Source organism: Ochotona curzoniae, unplaced genomic scaffold, assembly GCF_017591425.1.
Source record: "Ochotona curzoniae isolate NIBS_2020 unplaced genomic scaffold, NIBS_Ocur_1.0 contig_3503, whole genome shotgun sequence".
NCBI lineage: Eukaryota > Metazoa > Chordata > Mammalia > Lagomorpha > Ochotonidae > Ochotona > Ochotona curzoniae.
In genome coordinates, this window is record NW_024465887.1 from 135,799 (window position 1) to 154,507 (window position 18,709).

General features: G+C 39.8%; 1 protein-coding gene across 1 annotated transcript in view; it reads left to right on the plus strand.

The window, feature by feature from the left end:
• LOC121157008 (kinesin-like protein KIF20B) overlaps positions 1-18,709 on the plus strand; it is a 108,382-nt gene that overhangs the window by 46,856 nt on the left and 42,817 nt on the right. The window contains exons 3-11 of the mRNA XM_040980960.1: positions 2,341-2,427; positions 6,017-6,133; positions 7,516-7,654; positions 8,158-8,342; positions 12,251-12,287; positions 13,775-13,999; positions 16,135-16,246; positions 17,427-17,498; positions 17,588-17,734. Of these exons, the coding sequence (XP_040836894.1) occupies positions 2,341-2,427; positions 6,017-6,133; positions 7,516-7,654; positions 8,158-8,342; positions 12,251-12,287; positions 13,775-13,999; positions 16,135-16,246; positions 17,427-17,498; positions 17,588-17,734 (1,121 nt within the window). The remainder of the gene's footprint in view (positions 1-2,340; positions 2,428-6,016; positions 6,134-7,515; positions 7,655-8,157; positions 8,343-12,250; positions 12,288-13,774; positions 14,000-16,134; positions 16,247-17,426; positions 17,499-17,587; positions 17,735-18,709) is intronic.

Genomic DNA, 18,709 nt, shown 5'->3' on the forward strand with positions numbered 1-18,709 from the left:
GCAGGGAGCTGGATTGGAAGTGGAGCAGTCAGAACTCGAACCTGTGCCCATATGGGATGTTGAATTAGCCTGCTATACTACTTTGCTAGCCCCTTGAACTGACCCATTTTATAGAGTAGCACAATGGAAGTTAAGACACACAGATAAAAGAATAATACTGGGCCCAGCACAGTAGCCTAGCGGTTAAAGTCCTTGCCTTGCACATACCAGGATCTCATGTGGACACCAGATCGTGTCCCAGCTGACCCACTTCCCATCCAGCTCCCTCCTTGTGGCCTGGGAAAGCAGTTGAGTACAGCCTACAGCCTTGGGACCCTGCACCTGTGTTGGAGACCTGGAAGAGGCTCCTGACTCCTGGCTTCGGATTTGCTCAGCTCTGGCCTTTGCTGTCGCTCTGTTTATCTGACTTTCCAATAAATATAAAATAAATCTTTAAAAAAAGAAAAATACTTATTTAGTATTTGTGATGTTTCAGGTTTAAGTATTTTGACACTTTAACTTATTTGCCATAAATGAATATAAAGCAGAGGAAAGGAACTCTGTAACATGTGCTTTTAGTATATAATTGAAACTATTTATTACATACTTGCTTGTGTCTGCCTTCATTCATTTAACAGAATGATTTGCAAATAATTACCTCTCTTTTTAGTGCTTATTTTTTGAATTCGTTCACAAGCTAGGAATGGTTTTTACATTTTTAAATAGTTGTGGATAAAAGAATGTTTAATGATTTGAAAATTATATGACACTTACCTGCCTATAATTAAAGTTCTGTTGTGTCATGCTATGTCGTCGTCTCGCAGCGATGGACTTGGTGCACGGAGCCGATAATAACACGCATGGACCCTGACAGATGCTCAAACCCGAAGTTTATTAGTGGCATCAGACTTTATACACTGAGAGTCATATGGGCTAAGGGAGGAAGTATTGAGCTCATCAACAAAATCCAGTAACAGTTTTATGTTTTTGTTTGGAACTCCTTTTGTCTTGTATATTGCACCAAGTGTTCTCACACACATACTGCCCATTCAACTGTTCTTATACAAATGATATCCAATCAGGTATACAAAAGGTAGCCAATCAGTTGTTCTCATGCAAATATTATCCAATCAGCTGTAATCCTGTGCTTGCTGACCCTCTAGGGTCACAATGTCCTCCTACAAAGCTAAACTCACTGGTGTACATATTTTCTGTATTTTGCACTGTATTGTTCAATAGTTGTGGCAGAGGCTATCGGGTCTATAGAGCCTAAAATATTAATGATCTGTTTTTGGGTCATCATACATGGTAGGTTAGTAGTTTGTTGCTTTTGTCTTTCTTTGTAATAGTTCTTGTGCGTAAGTGCCACGTTTGCATTTAGGATTCATTGACACTTAGGTGGTTTTGGTTTTGGACCATTACAAATAACGTTGCTTTCAGCATTCTTTGGCAGGCCTCTCTGTGGACCTAGGCATTCACTTTGTCTTAAATACTTTGAGCAAAAATTAGGCAGAGATTTTGTTTTTTTTCCCCCCATGGTTCTATCTGGGAGTCATCATAGAATGTTTATGTGAGTTGATAGATGAGCCCAGGGATCTAGGTTGCTATTCTTTTTTCGGTTTTTTTTTTTCAGGTTTTGAACACTCATCTGTTTTGGTATCACTTACATATACTGTAAAAGCTTTCATTTCCTCATTAAGTTGTTTGTTTGTAAAGCTTATTTATTTGAAAGGTAGAGTTACAGAGGAAGAAAGAGAGACAGAGAGAGAAAGGTCTTCAATTTTCTAACCTATTCCCCAGTATTGGGTCAGGCAGGAGCCAGGAGTCTGAAGTTTCATCTGGGTTCCCGTGTGTGTGTGTGTAGGAGCCCAGTTACCTCTGCCATCCTCTGCTGCTTTAGCAGGGAGCTGGATTGGAAATAGAGCAGATGGGACTTGAATCGCTGTCCGTGTGGGATGTTGGCATTGCAGACCATAGCTTCACCCACTATGCCAAAATGCCAGCCCTTCATTAAGTTGTTTGGATGACTTTGTTAACAGTGTCGACTACATTTTTGGTTTAAAATACGTTTGTGATGCCTGTATTCTGCATTGGAGTACACAGGATTGAGTCCTTGCTCCATGGCTGATTCCAGCTCCCTGCTAATGTGCGGCAGAAGTGGCTTACATACTTGGTTCTTTGCCACCCATATCTGAGATCCAGATAGAGTTTCTGTTTCCTGACTTTGGCCTAATTCTGCCCTGACTGTTGTGAGGTTGTTTTGGCTGTGAACCAGCAAATGCAAAATTCTCTCATTCTCTTTCTGTCACTCTGCTTTTTAAATAAATAAAACACAAAATATTGTTCTTTTTTTTTTTCAAGGTAAACAACTTGGAATCAAAAGATTATCTCCAGGTTTGTCTTCGAATAAGACCATTCACACAGTCAGAGAAAGAACATGAATCAGAGGTTTGTATTACATTTTTTTTTTTTTTCCGCTAGGGAAAAGGGGAGACACTGCTCTTTTTTTGGTCAAACTACATTTTTAAAATTTTATTGGAAAGTCAGATTTACAGAGAGAAGGAGAAACAGATAGAAAGATCTTCCTTTTACTGGCTCACTTCCTAAATGGCCACCATGGCTGGAGCTGAGCTGATCTGAAGCCAGGAGTTTCTTCTGGGTCTTCCACATGGTGCAGGGTCCTAAGAACTTGGGCCATCCTTTTTTGCTTTCCCAGGCCACAAGCAGGGAGTTGGGAGGGAAGTAGAACAGCTGGGGCGAGAACTGGCACTCATATGGAATCCCAATGAATGTGAGGTGAGGATTTAGCCACTGAGACATCATGCTGGGCCCACTTGAGTGCCTTTGATAATTCTGGAACATTTCGGCTTTGCTGCATGAGGATTGAGTGCCAGAGGCCAGCTCTTGCTGAGTCTGGACCTCAAGACGGTGTGTGGATACAGCGAGGAAAAGAGACAGGACAGTCACTTGATGTCCTCTACTGACAGCTCAAGAAGCTCGTTTTGATTCTATCAGACACATCACAAACTTCTGCCCAAACGTTTGATTGTTCTATTTTTAACCTCATGAGTAAGCTGGCATACACAGATGTTCAACTAATTAATTTTTTCTTCATGGTAGACCAGGTGCTCTTAAAGATAATTCTATAAGGTACTATAATCATTTTTCTTCAAAGGAAACCATTATTAATTCTTTAGTAGTAGCCACTGGGCAGCAGGCAGGACTGCAAGGCCAGGGCACATGCAATTAGATCTTAATCAGTAATACACTCCTACTACATTGCTATTGCTACAACTTGTCTATCATTTAATGGGAGAAATACATCAAAAGGGAAAAAACCATAACAGTGCCAAGACAAAAGTTTCAAACATTAAATCTCTCTACAACTATAGACTCTATAACCCTATAAACAGTCAAACAATGATTAAAATCATATCTGTAATATTAATGGAAATACCCTAGAATTCCTCTAGCCAAAAAATTATAAAAGTGACTGAAACAGATACATTTTCTGTGATCCAAAGATTTGCAAGGACAGGCTAGCCTTTGAGGTCACAGTAACTATGTTTATTGTCATAGTAGTTTCAACTCATGCTCCCATCGCTTTCTTTAATTTTTGAGATTCTTACCAAGCCGTTTCTCAGAAAGCGTGATACATGTCTGGGCCAGATTTTGGGACAAAATAAGGTGTCCAGAAATAGCATGGACTTAATTGTACTCCTGTGTGCAAATTGTTAAAGGCCCACTCGCCAAGACATTATCAGCAACATTAACTCCCAAAGCTCACATTGGCTGCAAAAGCCATCTCACAAGGGCGAACAACACTGCCTTAGTAGATTACAGAATTCTTAGCAGGGTGGTTGAATGTCCATGCAAAGGGGATAAAACTGTGTCGAGGTGGTTAGAGAAACATCCGCCAGGCCTTGCCATACAGCTGGAAGCCTTGCCAACAGGGGAGCTATTCTCCTTACACCTTCATGTCATCTACACACACTGCATGGACCCCAGCATTTGAGGAAAATTCAGGGTCTATTGGTTGGCTCAAAGCTTTACTGTGAAGGCTGTCCAACCTGTTCTGCTTTCCATCCATTCTCTGATGAAACACTGTCTTCTGCTGGCTAGATGAGCTGGCTGTCATGTCCCCATATGTGCATCTGGTCATGCTGTCCATTGCATAGACATCAGTAGCTGAGGAGGCCCAGTAGTAATATGTGCACTCCAAGATCAGACTGTATTACTTGTGATTCTCCCTGTGGTTGGTTTTGAGTCCAGCAATCTAGTTGGAGTGTGCCTCAAGAAATGTTGCTTGGGATGACCTCAGACTTGACTCTTGTGTGTATCACCCAGTGCAGGATAAGGTGTGGTGTATCACCTGCAGCAGCCAGTGCACATATGGGTGGATGCCACAAGTCTGATCTTCATGTACTCCAGCAGGTGCCATGACCTAGTCAGGTAATCTCCAATAACCCTCACCAGGCCAACAGGACTTGAAGTTTAACAAGGTAGTCTCTGCAGTTCCCCCACTAAGCTGCTCTCAATCCGAGATGTTATGTGTGCTAGTGAGTGCTTTGACTCAGCTTGATGTGGCTTATTCTGAGCTTTCACTGGCCAGTGTTGCAGCCCACATCCCATCCTATCTCTTGTGCATGTCAGCTGATTCTCTGATCTGACCCAGCCTAGTCTGCCCCAGATCTCGCCCAGTCCTGTTGGTGAGCATGAGAGCCAGAGCTGGGGGTACGCCATGCTGGACAAGGCTGTAGTACCCTTTGGCATATGCGTAAGACGGGTCTGGGGAACCCATCAGGCTGAGATAATCCACAGTGCCCACTGGTTTGCCTAAGAGCTGGATGAGATATGGAGCATGCCAAGCTAGGCTGCAGCACAATCCAACAGAGGCAAAAACCAGGGCTGGGGGCAGGCCTGGTGAGAGTTATTGGAGGTTACCTGACTAGGTCATGGCACCTGCTAGAGTACATGAAGTACTGCCTTACCTTGCTAGCCTATCCCCAGTGCTCCCTAGTGGGAGCTATGTGCTAACAAGGGAGTACCCCAAGTCCTCTACGAGACCTATTCCTATCCCCACATCTCATGTGTGTTGGTGAGTGCCTTGGTTCTGTTTGGCATGGTTTCCATCAGACCTGGCTTTTGTATGTACTGGCAGGTATTATGCCCTGGCCAAGCTTAGCCTCCTGCCAGCTCCAGCTCCCACAGGTGTCCCCTTGAGTTCTACCCTTAAGCCTCGCCTGCCCTGTCACCACCCCCAGCTGTCACACAAACCAGCAGATGCTGCAGTTGCAGAGGTGAGCCCACAAACCTACAGAATTTGCTCCCAGATCTGCTTCTCTCACATTCTGATGGATGCTGCAGCTCAGTCTGACATGGCCCACCCCCTGCCCTGACACTCATAGGTGGGTGGCCTATTCCTGCCAGGCATGCTGCCTAGCCCCAGCTTTCATTTGCTGCTGTGGGTGGCGAGTGATGCTATTTAGTCTGGCCCAGGTATCCCATTTGGGCGGTTGTCTTGTCTGGCCCCAACATACCTCCAGTTTTTCCACTCTGAATCACTCTGTGTCGGTTCCCTCACCTACCTGCAAGTGCAGTGGCCTAGTCGGTGGAAGTCCCTAGAAGTCATTGCTTCCCTGTTGAACATACCCTCAGCTGTTCCCAATCAAATAAATCACCAGATATTTTTTCCTAGAAAATCTATCACCCCTGCTGCATGGCGCTGTGACTAGGGGCCCTGTATCCCCCATGTTTCTTAAAAACAAAACAAAACAATAAAACAAACAAAAAAGAAACAGAATATGCAACTATGCTAGCACAGTGGTGTCATTGACAGAATCTTGGCATTGACCAGTCCCAGAATGCCAACCAGCTATTGACTGTTCTCCTAGATTTGTAACACTTGCCTAGGTATAAGACAACCTAGGAATTTGTTTACAGCTGGAATGTTTGTATTACATTTAATTGAACTTTAATTTACTTTTTAAACATGTAAAATGCCATTGTTCTTATTTATGGTTGTGATGTGTTCTAGGGCTGTGTGCAAATTCTGGATTCACACAGTGTTCTCTTGAAAGAGCCTCAAAGCATCCTAGGTCACTTAAGTGAAAAAAGCTCTGGGCTGATGGCACAAAAATTCAGTTTTTCCAAGGTAAGTGCCTCTGTGAAACTCAACTTTTGCTTTATTATTTTAAAAGGAAAGAGATTTGTGTCTACCTTGTACGAGAAGGGCTATTATGAAGTTCTGGGAAGAGTTTTAGGAATTCTACACTCAGGAAAACCCAATGAGGCTCCTAGACAGAGATGAGGGAGAAGACCCATAACCAAATTCGAACTCCAAGTTGGATGTAGACTGTAGACCAGGCTCTTTCTTATGATGATTGCCTGGTCTGTCAGGAGTACTCTTCATTGTTTCTTGTAATTCAACTTTGGTTCAATATTCAAAACAAAAAGGGTGGTGAGAGACTTTGCTTATGTCGAATTCCTATATAAATATATATAATGAATCCTGTTTATGCAGCTTAGATCTTAGTTACTGGTATTTTTTCGTAAAAAGTAGGTCTGAAATTTCTGGTCTGAGGTAATAGAATCGAAAGGGAACAAATCATTTTACTGCTCTTAAAACTCCATTTTTAAAAAGAGATTTATTCACATGAAAATCAGTTTTAGAAACACGAAAAAGAGAGAGATGACCTTTGTTCTGTTGGCACATTTTCAAAATGATTTTAATAGCCTGAACCAACCTGGAACTAGGAGCCAGAAAAATCAATCTGGTTTTCTCACATGGTTGGCAGAGGCCCCAGCACTTGGGTCATCTTCCGACGCTTTTTTCAGGTACAATAATAACGAGTGGGACAGGAAGCAGAGCAGCTGGGACTTGAAGTGCCTGATGGGGATTGCTGGTATTACAGATGGTATATTAATTTGCTGTGCCAGAATGGTACCACTTTAACTACCCCTCAGCTAAATGTCCTTTTCAAGATTAAGATGAAAACTTGCTTTGCTGTTTGGGTCATATTTTTATCTTGAACATATTCTGATGTTTGAGAGTAGATATGTGGCACCTGTTTTAAGAATGAATCTGATAAAAACAAATTTTTGAAAGATGAGCAACAGAGTAGGTCTTACTAGATCTTACAATGAACTTGATTTAAAAATCAACTTGATTTAAAAAATGCATTTACTTATTTTTATTGTAAAGGCAAATTTTACAGAGTGAAGCAGAGACAGAGAAAAGTCTTCTGGTTCACTACCCAAATGGCTGCCACAGCCAGAGCTTGAACCGGTCTAAAGCCAGTAATCAGAAGCTTCCAGATTTCACATACAGGTGCAGTGTTCCAAACACTTGAGCTATCCTCCACTATTCCAGGACAGAATCAAGGAGCTGGATGGGAAGTGGGGCAGCCGGGATAAGAACTGGTGCCCATATGGGATGCCACGCTTAGAGGTGGAAGACCTCTAGTTTAGGCGTTGTGCCAGCCCTACACCAATTTGGATTTTGTAAAATGACCTGTCTTACAAATTCTTTCTTAGGTTTTTGGCCCAGAAACTACACAGAAGGAATTCTTTCATGGTTGTATTATGCAACCAGTAAGAGACCTATTGAAAGGACAAAGTCGTCTAATTTTCACCTATGGCTTTACCAATTCTGGAAAAACATACACATTTCGAGGTAAATATTGTTTTATTTTGGTTGGAAAGAAGTGAGATAATATTAGCTCAGTGTTCTCATAAAACTTTAATATAATTATATTTCTATCATTTAGTACTCATCTAGCATATTGAATATATATCTGTGATATATTTTGATTCAAATTTATTTTATTAGATAAAAAAACTATATTCTCAGTATGGTATAGAGTAAGATGATGAATAAAAGTCCAGAAAAAACATAGATGGAATTCAAGCAATTATGCATGGCTGACCAGGGAAACATATTTATATTACTTTTATGCTTTATGATTAGTGATTCCAAATATTAATGTTATGGCCAAATCTGAATATAGAACTTTAGGTTTTATGGTGAAGACCAAAGTGATAGAAAAGTGATCATTCATCATGTTTCTTGTTTTAGCTATTCTCTTTATTAACGGTAGCATAAAAATCTTGACATTCTGTGTTACCTTTTTCCTACCAGTCCTCTGAGAGACTATTACACAAAAATTATTATTGCAGGTACAGAGGAAAACATTGGAATTCTTCCACGAACTCTGAATGTGTTGTTTGCCAATCTTCAGGAAAAACTGTATACAAAGATGAACATTAAACCGAATAGATCAAGAGAATATTTACGGTTATCACCCGCCCAAGAGAAAGAAGAAGTTATAAACAAAAGTACATTGCTTCGGCAAATTAAAGAGGTATGGAGGTATTTCAGTATGTAATGGAATTAGTAATATAAATGTAATGTACATATTGATCTTTTATAAATTTAGGTCGTTTCAGCTATATTAGAAGATTTTTGTGTTTTTTCCATTTGAGAAAACGTTTGAAGTTTCTTAGAAAACTAGTGCTTACATTATACAAGTAACAGCAGTCTTTAAACCTTATGAAGACAAGGGGTTCTGAAATCTTATTTGTTTGTATGTTTAAAATACTAATTTATAAAAATTCTGATTTTTATTTAAAAAAATTTTGGGTATACAAAATTTAAACATGGCAATTTTAAATGCTTGCTGAGAAGATGACGTTAGCAGATTGTAAAGTATCATTTCTGAAATTTTTCTCTATGTAAAACCCAAATAACATTTTTTGATATGTTTGTGTATACAGTTTTTTTTGTGTGTGTATGTGTGTGTATATATATATATATTCCATATAGTTTCATATCTTTGTAATACATGTAGTGTATTTTTTTTAAGATTTATGTATTTTTATTACAAAGTCAATATACAGAGAGGAGGAGAGACAAGAGAGGAAGATCTTCCATCCGATGATTCACTCCCCAAGTGAGCGCAACAGCCAATGTTATGCCGATCCAAAGCCAGGAGCCTCTTCCGGGTCTCCCACGCGGGTGCAGGGTCCCAAAGCTTTGGGCCGCCCTCGACTGCTTTCCCGGGCCACAGGCAGGGAGCTGGAAGGGAAGCGGGGTGCTGGGATTAGAACCGGTGCCCATCTGGGATCCCGGGCGTGCAAGGCGAGGACCTTAACCACTTGCGCCACTGCGCCGGGCCCCCAGGTCTGGGTTCTTATGTCAGATTTCCACCATGCTTTCCACAGCCCCAGCTCTTGGCTCACCACTCTCTACCTCCTGTGATACCGTGCTGAGGCTACACCATTGTCTCTGCAACCTTTCTCCCACTTCCGGTTCGAGCAGGTCCCAGGATTAGAGAGACACCAGGTGTCCTATCCTAGTTAGGTTGTTGGTGGCGCTGATCTTGTCGGAACATGTTGGACGTTAGGTCTGGGTGCCACACAGACCTATTTTGATACATACCATGCCACAGTCTATTATTTTCCTGTGTGACCTCAGTGAGTTCTCGTGAGTTCAGCACATGCGCAGTTTCCTGTTCCTTGCAGTCCCAAAGCTATTGCCACAGTGTGCAAAATGGCGCCTGAACGTACCACCACTACAGTTCTTGATCAGCTTGCCGTCAGGTCTTAGGGCTACCCAGACCTGCCCCAGATGGAATCCGTAGAATGCTGCGTCATTGCAGTTCACCAAGTCAGAAATGAGCTCACCCCCAGCTAGCACATGCTCTGTCCTTTCCCTTGCCTTTCCCTTGCTCTTTTCCTCCTTACACAAAATGGCACCCAATTCAGCTCTAGGGGCTGACTGGGCTATGAAATTCACTCTGTTCTCGCACTGCCCGTTTGAAATTTGCTGCTCTGTCTCTGCTCCTGGTCAAATCAAACGGACCAGCAGGACGGACAGTTCTTTGTCTGGATTCACCTCCCAAGCTTCCAGTGAAAGTCCCTTCCCACCTGGTTGCTGGTGAAGTTCCGGCTGCTGGTGGAGTTCAGATCGCCGTTAGCTGAATGCCGTCCTGGATATCGGTCACTGCAACACCACACTGCTGTGCCTGCTGCTTTCCTGTGTCTGTCAGCTTCCAGGTACCCCTCTACTGTTGTTCTGCCTTTTCCTATTTCCTGAAATATGTCCTCTCTGCTTCATCCAGATTAAATGTTTCTCCCCATCTGTTTAAACGTGTCCTTACCCTATTCTGCCATCTTGATTCTTCAGGAAGTGTTTTTTGTTAAGGCTAAACGATAGTGCCTTTTTGGAGACTGCCTTAGTTTTTTTTTTTTTTTTTTTAAAGATTTATTTACTTTTATTGGAAAGACGGATTTTCAGGAGAGAAGGAAAGACAGAGAAAAAGGTCTTCCCTCTGCTTGTTCATTCACCAAGTGGCCACAAGGGCCAGAGCTGAGCAAGTCCAAAGCCTGGAACCAGGAGCTTCTTCTGCGTCTTCTACATGGGTGCTGGGTCCCAAGGCTTTGAGCTGTCCTTGCCTACTTTTCTCAGGCCGCAGGCAGGGAGCTGGATGGGAGCTGGAGCAGCTAGGGAATGAACCATTGTCCAGATGAAAACCTGGACAATTGCACTGACCCTCAGTCCATTTCTAGTGTTTTTTCTTTTGTTGTTGTTGTTCCGTGAATACTTCAGATTCACTAATTTATAAGGTGTATGGGGATTATATAAGGATTATTTTTAGCTTGTACTCTGGATTGTAGGAAGTCCATGGTTGCTAGCCTGAATTATGTGAGGGCACTTCTTCCTGGTCGGTGTTCTCTAGAGTTCCAAGGTCATGGACATTTATAACAAACCCACTGGTGGGAGCCCATTAACGCACTAATCTGCTATGGGTGGATTTTAAAAATATTAGTGGGAATGTGTATAAAGATGTTTGGAGGGCCCGGTATGATAGTATAGTGGCTAAAGTCCTTGCCTTCTATTTGCTGAGATTCCATACGGGCACCAGTTTTTATTCCAGCAGCCCCGCTTGCCATCCAGCTGCTTGCCTGTGGCCTGGGTAAACGGTGGAGGACAGTCCAAAGTCTTGGGCCTCTGCATCCACATGGGAGACCTGGAATAAGCTTCTGGCTTGGACCAGCTCAGCCCCAGCTGTTGTAGCCATGTCAGCTGATGGAAGATCTTCCTCTCTGTCTCTCCTCGTTTCTGTACATCTGACATTCCAATAAAAATAAATAAATCTTTGAAAAAATGATGTTTGGAAATCAGAGTTTTAATAATATAATATAGTGTTATAAAGCTGGCACAACACCAGCATCCTACTTTGGCACCTGTTCAAGTCTTGGCTGCTGCACTTCCCTTCTAGCTCTCTGGGAAGCGCCTGGGAAGGCAGTGAAAGAGGCCCAAGTGCTTGCATGTCTTCATCCATTTGAGAGATCTGGAAGAGACTCCTGGCTTATGACTGGCCCGGCTGTTGTGGCTATTTAGGGAATGAACCAATGAATGGGAGATCTCTCTCTCATTTTGCTTCTCTTATTGGAACTCAGCCTTTCAAGTAAATAAAAACAAATCTTTAGTTTTAAAAACTAACAAAATAGGAAAAATGTGCTTTTCAGTGAAATTCACATTTCAGAGTCCATGACTACAATCTGTGAAAGTTAAAACTAGTATTTTTAAAATTGTAAAAGTTAATGGATAATTGCATAGGTAATTCAGAGGAAATGAGCATGATTAATGATGAAGAAAAATTTTCTGACACATTGTCCAGTTATGTGTCATCTATGGAAATACAATAATATTACAAAATGACAATCACTTTTATATATTGATTATAAAGTATTTCTAGAAAACATTTTGGCAATACTTTGGTAAATTGTGAGAGCTTTAGATTTTTGATCTTTTCATCTGCCAGTTCAATTTTAGTTGTGTAAACCAAGGGAATAATTAGAATGAAGTAGGAAATATATAAAACGCTTATTCTAGTGTTTATTTCTGGCAAGATTTGCAAATAATGCAAATGTTTAATAATGGAATAATGTTCCATAGACCTCAAATATTTATAATTTTTAATTTTAGTGAGAAAAGCCTTATCATAAGTGTAGGGAAAGAACAGATGGGGGAGACGGTGAGATACTGTGATAATTGCTTCTGACGGGCTACGATTGCCTATTAAATTAACTCGGGTTAGTTTTTTTCTGGATTTCCTTCCACAAGATTGTATTAAACTAAAAACAGTTTAATGAATGAAGGTCAGGTGTTTAGGGGATCTTGAATTGAAATTTGGTTGATGATGAATGTGAGTAGGTAATTCATATCTAAACGTGATTTTTAACCTCTAAAAACTTTCTTTTTTAGGTTGTTACACTTAGTGACAATGATGATACCCTTCATGGTAAGGTTTCTGGTCTTTCCTGGTTTTCATTTGTTGATCAAATGAAATACATTTCAAAAGTTTTTAGTGTGAATTTATTTTCTAAGAGGTTGACAGAGTGGGTTTTCTTCCATCTTTTTTTTTTTTTTTTTGGTTTGGTTTATTTTTTGATTTATTTATTTTTATTGTAAAGGCAAATGTGTAGAAAAGGAGATACAGAGAGGAAGACATCTTTTTTAGTCTCTAGATGCTTGCAGTAGCTTGGGACTGTGCCAAGCCATGGGTTAGGAACTCAATCCAGATTTCAAAGATGGGTGGCCGAGACTTACCACTTGGTCCAATACTGCTTTCCAGGCTCTGTATCAGCAAAAATTTGGAATTAGGAGTTGAATCCAGTTCACTTTAATATGGGACACCAATGTTTCAACCAGCAGAATTGCTAAGCTGAGCGCCTTCTCCAGCTTTTTATTTTAAAATTTTTAATTAAAAAATTGTAATTTTTTACTATTTATATAGCAGCTTTTAATTTTAAAACTTAGTTTTTAATTTTAAAATTTAGTTTTAAATTTTAATTTTAAAGGCTACTAGGAGTGATTTCTTTTTTTAATATTAGTTTTTTTTAACAAAAATTATATGTGTGTGTTGGGTGTTAGGTGATATTTTAATATATGTGTGCATTGTGTAAGTTACACAGTTATGGTCCAATATCTTCTCAAGTATCTAAAATTTCTTTATTGGAAAAACATTCAGAATCCTATTCTGTTGGTTTTTTTTTCTTTAAAGAGAAGTAGTGCATTATAGCATTATCTGCACAAATTTCTTTGACTTCATAATAATATCTAGAAATATCAGTCTTGTTTGTATTAAATTGCACAAATATCCATTTAATGCTCATAACTTATTTATTTTAAAAATATTTGTTACAGACAGAAGAGAGTTACAGTCAGAGCTATAGAGAGAAGGAGAGACCGAGAGAGAGGCAGATGTGTCATCCTTTGAATCACTCCCCAGATGGCTGCCATGGCCCTGGCTGGGCTGGTTCAAAGTTGAGAACCAGGAACTGCTTCCCAGTCTGCATTTGGGCACAGGGGCCCAAGGACTTGGGCCATATTGGTTGCTCTCCCAGGCAGTAAGGTAGAAGCTAGGTTGGATGTGGAGCAGGTTTGACATGAATTTGCACCTGTAAGGGATGCCAGTGCCACAGATGGAGTCTTAGCTTGCTATACCACTGAGCCCGTCCCTACTGCTTGTAATTTTAATAATTGAATTCAAGAGGGATACCTGTTCATTCTTTTGGTTTATTAGCATGTTTCTAAATAAAAGGACAAAAAGGCAAACTTTGCTTAATCCATGTGTGATTTACATCTTGTTTTATTTCTAAAATTGCTTGATATAGATATAATAGGATTAAATATATTTGATTTGTCTATTTGTCTTCAATTGAACGTTTCTCTCATTTTTAGTTAACTGAATTTTTTATTATCCTTTTTTTTTTCTATTTTTGGTAGGAAGCTTCACCAACTCTATGAATATTCCAGAGCTCGAAGAATCCCTGAAAGATTGTGAACCATCTAGCTTGAATACGGATAATATAAAATTTTCTGTATGGGTTTCTTTCTTTGAGATTTACAATGAATGTATTTATGATTTGTTTGCTCCTGTATCATCGAAGTTCCAAAAGAGAAAGATGCTGTGCCTCTCCCAAGATGTAAAGGGCTATTCTTTCATAAAAGGTAAACTAATGAATTGCCTTGTAGAGTTTGGGACATCTGTAGGAAAGCCAGCAGGGATATGAAAATTTGCATATTCCTTTTTAATATCAAAAGAATAAGAGAAGTATGTTGTGGAAAGTGGTTTGATGTGTTTAGCAAGCAAATATAAAAGGACCTAGTTTGCTATTGTGTTTACTTGAATATCATTGTTTGGATTCTTAGTCATGGAAATGCTTTGTATCATTAAAGTCACTAAGTCACTTTATTATGCTACTTGGTTATTGTCCAAGTTTTTGAGCTATGAAGTGTTACTGTTCTCCCATAATGGGATTTTTCAATACTTTGGAAACCATTCTGTTTTCTTTTTTTCTTTGTTTCTAATATTTGTTTATGTACATATTGACAGAATGTCAAATAAGAAAAAACATGCTTTTAACTTGCTAGTGAACTCTTCAGATGACCACAGTGGCTGGGGCTGGTCCAGCTGAAGCCAGGAACTTAGAACACCAAGTTTCTGTGTGGCCAGCAGGGGTTCAAGCATGTAGGCCATCCTCTGCTTTCTTGCCGTGTGTGTTAGCAGCAGGCTGTGTTGGAAGCAGAGCACCTGGGGTTAGAACTGAGTCTGATAAGCTTTGTCGGTGTTGCAAGTGGTGGTTTAACTTGCTACATCTCAATGATGACTCTGTGGCTAATTTTATGAGCTTAATTGTACTGTATATTTTGTCTTTTTTTTTTTCCCCTGAGTGTTTAATTTTAAGGAATTTTTCCAGTTTTCATTCCTGGCAGACTATTTTTTTTTTTTTATTGTTGCTTACATTGTATTATGTAGTACAGTTTTATAGGCGCTGGGGATTCCCCCCACCCCTCCCATACCCCTCCCCCCATGGTGGATTCCTCCACCTTGTTGCATAACCATAGTTCAAGTTCAGTTGAGATTCATTGCTTGCAAACACATGCCTAGCATAAAGTTCAGCGTCTTATTGTCCAGATAAGTTCAGTGGCCTCCTGGGGAGACCTTCTATGGTCTGAAGATAGGTCTAACAGAGTAAAGATCCGGTCAGTTAAAAGCCCCAACAAGGCCTCAGTATCATTATACAACATTATGGAATTAATTGACATAGTATTGGGTAAACAATATGTTAAAAATAATGCAAGTTCCATTCTTCGAAACATCTGGGTTGAGACAGTATCAATGACATGTTCAAAAAATGACAAACAACCAAACAATAAATTACAGGTTAAATCAAGGCAAACATGTGGTATCTAACCTTTTGGGATTCGCTCATTTCCCTTAGCATTATAGTTTCCAGTTGTGCCCATTTAGCCACAAAGAACTGCATTTTTGTTTTTTTTAATAGCTGAGTAGTATTCCATGGAGTAGATGAACCAAAGCTTTCTTATCCAATCTTCTGCTGATGGGCATTTCGGTTGCTTCCATGTTTTTGCAATTACTGATTGTGCTGCAATGAACATAGGGATGCATGTTGGTTTGTCGTAAAACAGGTGTTTTGGATATATTCCTAGGAGTGCTATTGCTGGGTCATATGGTATGCAGATTTTGAGTTGTTTGAGTGTTCTCCAGACTGATTTCCATAAAGGCTGTACCAATTTGCAGCTCCACCAGCAGTGGAGTAGGGTTCCCTTTTCCCCGCATCCTCGCCAGCAAGCGTCATTGGTGTTCTTGTTTATGTGGGCCAATCTTACTGGTGTTAGGTGGTACCTCATCGATGTTTTAATTTGGATTTCCCTTATTGCTAGGGAGCTGGAACATTTTTTCATATGTTTGTTTGCCATTTGGACTTGTTCTTTGTGAAATGTTTGCCCATTTCCCGTGCCCATTTCTTGAGTGGCTTGTTTGTTTTGGTTTTTTGGTTGTTTTGAAGTTCTTTGTATATCCTGGAAATTAGCCCCCTATCGCCTGGCAGACTATTGAAGGTCATTTACTTTGTGTGTGGAACCTGAATACTCCAACATCATATAATTCTTGTTATACCTATTTTCTTGTGGAGTATAATAAGATTGTGAGTATAAGCTTAATTCAAACTCAGATGTGTTAGTAGAAGAAAGTCTGATCTGTGTCACTGAGAAAAGGCTGTCATTGTAGAACAGATTCTGTTGTTTTAGTATATTGATTGATATCCTCTTTATGTTTAAAGATCTACAATGGATTCAAGTATCTGATTCCAAAGAAGCATACAAACTTTTAAAACTAGGAATAAAGCACCAGAGTGTTGCCTTCACAAAACTGAATAATGCTTCCAGTAGAAGGTAAGGTACAGGCTCTGTGGGATAAGCCTGAAGCACCCATGGCATCCTGTGTATTTTAAATATAGTCAGTTTTAAATTAAAGGAAGTAGTTGGTTTTGTAGTAAGTTAAATTAATTCCAGCACATAAAAACATTTTGTAAACTAAAGAGCAATAACATATAATATTATCAATGCTATTTCTGGCCCTAATATTAACTTCGCTAATTTGTAGAAAGTCTCAGATATATTTAGTCTTTATTTATGTCGATATTTCAGCTGATTATTTTCAGTTATCTATAATTGTGGCTTTTCCCTGCATTTTCCCCATTTACCTTTTAAATGCCATATGCATACTGAATATTGCTATCCCAAGCAGTTTAAGAGGATTTTTTAAAACTATTAATTTGAATAGCAGAGTGATGGAGAGATAGAAAAGAAAGAGAGGGGGAAAGAGGTGAAAAGAAAAACATGCAAGCTATTTCCCACGCACTGGTTGAGAGAGCATGCATCCATGGGTTCACTCTCCAGCAGTTGCAACAGTCAGTTCTGGCCTAGCCTACAGCCCGTAGGCCAGAGCTCTGTTTGTGTCTCCTATATGCGTGTCAGGGTCTCAAGGAGCCAGGCCATATGCTGCCTTCCTGGTTGTTTTAGAGTGAAGCTGGATCAGAAATGAGCCAGCTGGAGCTTAAAGCAGACAGTAGACAGCTGCAAAGTCTGCTGTGCCAGCATACTGGCTCCTAAGAAGTGAAACACTGGGAGATGAGTGACAGAGGGACTAAGTTTAAGCAGTAAGTTTTTTGTTTTGTTTTTTATATAACAGGTTTTCTCCTAAGGGAGAAAAAAGTAAAATACACAGTGATGGCTCCGTTTTCAGTTGGGCTACAGATAATTTATGACTCAGAAAGTCTATTTAAATATAAAGGTCAAATGTAGATTTTGTGATGGAGTGAGATTTTGTTATAAGTGATTCCATTGCTCGTGGTTGGAATGTCAGGAAGAGAAGTGTTAGGAGAATTAGCAGTACACAAATTGTAGGACTCTTGGTAGTATATAGGTTGAAATATCTGGCAGCTTTTTGAAAAAATGTTGTGATGAACTAAAGCTAATACTAGGGTATTGAGATTGGTTTAGATGCTTATCTCTAATTTAGGATGTTAAAATTAAAAATCTGTAATATTTAATCTTTGTATATTTCTTTTAGTCACAGCATATTCACTATTAGAATCTTACACATTGAAGTTTCTGAAATGCCTCGTGTAATTGGAGTCAGTGAGTAAGTTCAAAATTTATCAAGTTCTTAATTATTTTGAATTGTTTAGAAGAACTTTTCAAATAACCTATTTGGTGTTTTGTTTAATTCAGATTGTCTTTATGCGATCTTGCTGGTTCAGAACGCAGCATGAAGACTCAGAATGAAGGTGAAAGATTAAGGGAGACTGGGCACATCAATACTTCTTTATTGACTCTGGGAAAGTGCATTAATGTTTTGAAGAACAGTGAAAAATCAAAGTAGGTGTTGTTAGTGTATGTATTAGTATTTAAACTTTCAACTTTACTGATTTTAGAAAGTTTGCTTTTTTTTTTATTTGTTAACTTGCTTCTTACATGATGATGGTATTTATTATTTAAATACTTAGAGATCTTGGATTAAAAAAATGATAGAAATAAAGAAAAAGATTCATTGGTATTGGTAACTCATCAGTTAAGCTATGTTTTCCAAAGCAAAAATGTATTAGCAGTTTAGAAATGAACCTCTCATGATGCTTGTATGCTACTTTTTTTTTTTCTAAAGATTTATTTATTTTCATTCAAAAGTCAGATTTTATGGAAAGGACAGACAAAGAGAAAGATCTTCCATCCACTAGTTCACTTCCTGAGTGGCCACAGTAGCTGCAGCTAAGCTGATCCAAAGTCAGGAGCCAGGAGCTTCTTAAGGATCTTCCATGTGGTTGCAGGGGCCCAAGGTTTTGGGCTGTCCTCTACTGCTTTCCCAGGTCACAAGCAGGGAGCTAGAAGGGAAGTGGGTATGAACCTGCGCCCATGTGGGATCCTGGTGCATGCAAGGAGAGGACTGTAGCCACTAGGTCACCCCAGGTCCTCTTTTTTTTTTAAAGAAAATATTTCTATTGGAAAGGTAGATTGTACAGTTTTATAGAAAGCAGTGACTGAAAGGTCTTCATCCACTGGTTCACTCTCCAAGGTGGCTGCAATGGCCAGAGCTGAGCCAATCCAAAGCTGGGAGCCAGGAGGACTCTCAGGTCTCCCCTGAGGAACTAGTGTCCTAAGGCTTTGGACCGTCATCTGCTGCTTTTCCAGAGCTTAAGCAGGGGGCTGTACGGGAAGTGTAGCTGGGACATAAACTGCTGCCCACTTAGGTTGCTGGCATTTGTAGACAGGATGAGTTAGTTTGGCCATCGCAGTGAAACCTGCTACTTCATTTTTGCTAATAATTTGTGTGCATTCTTCTAGAAATGGAGATTTTTG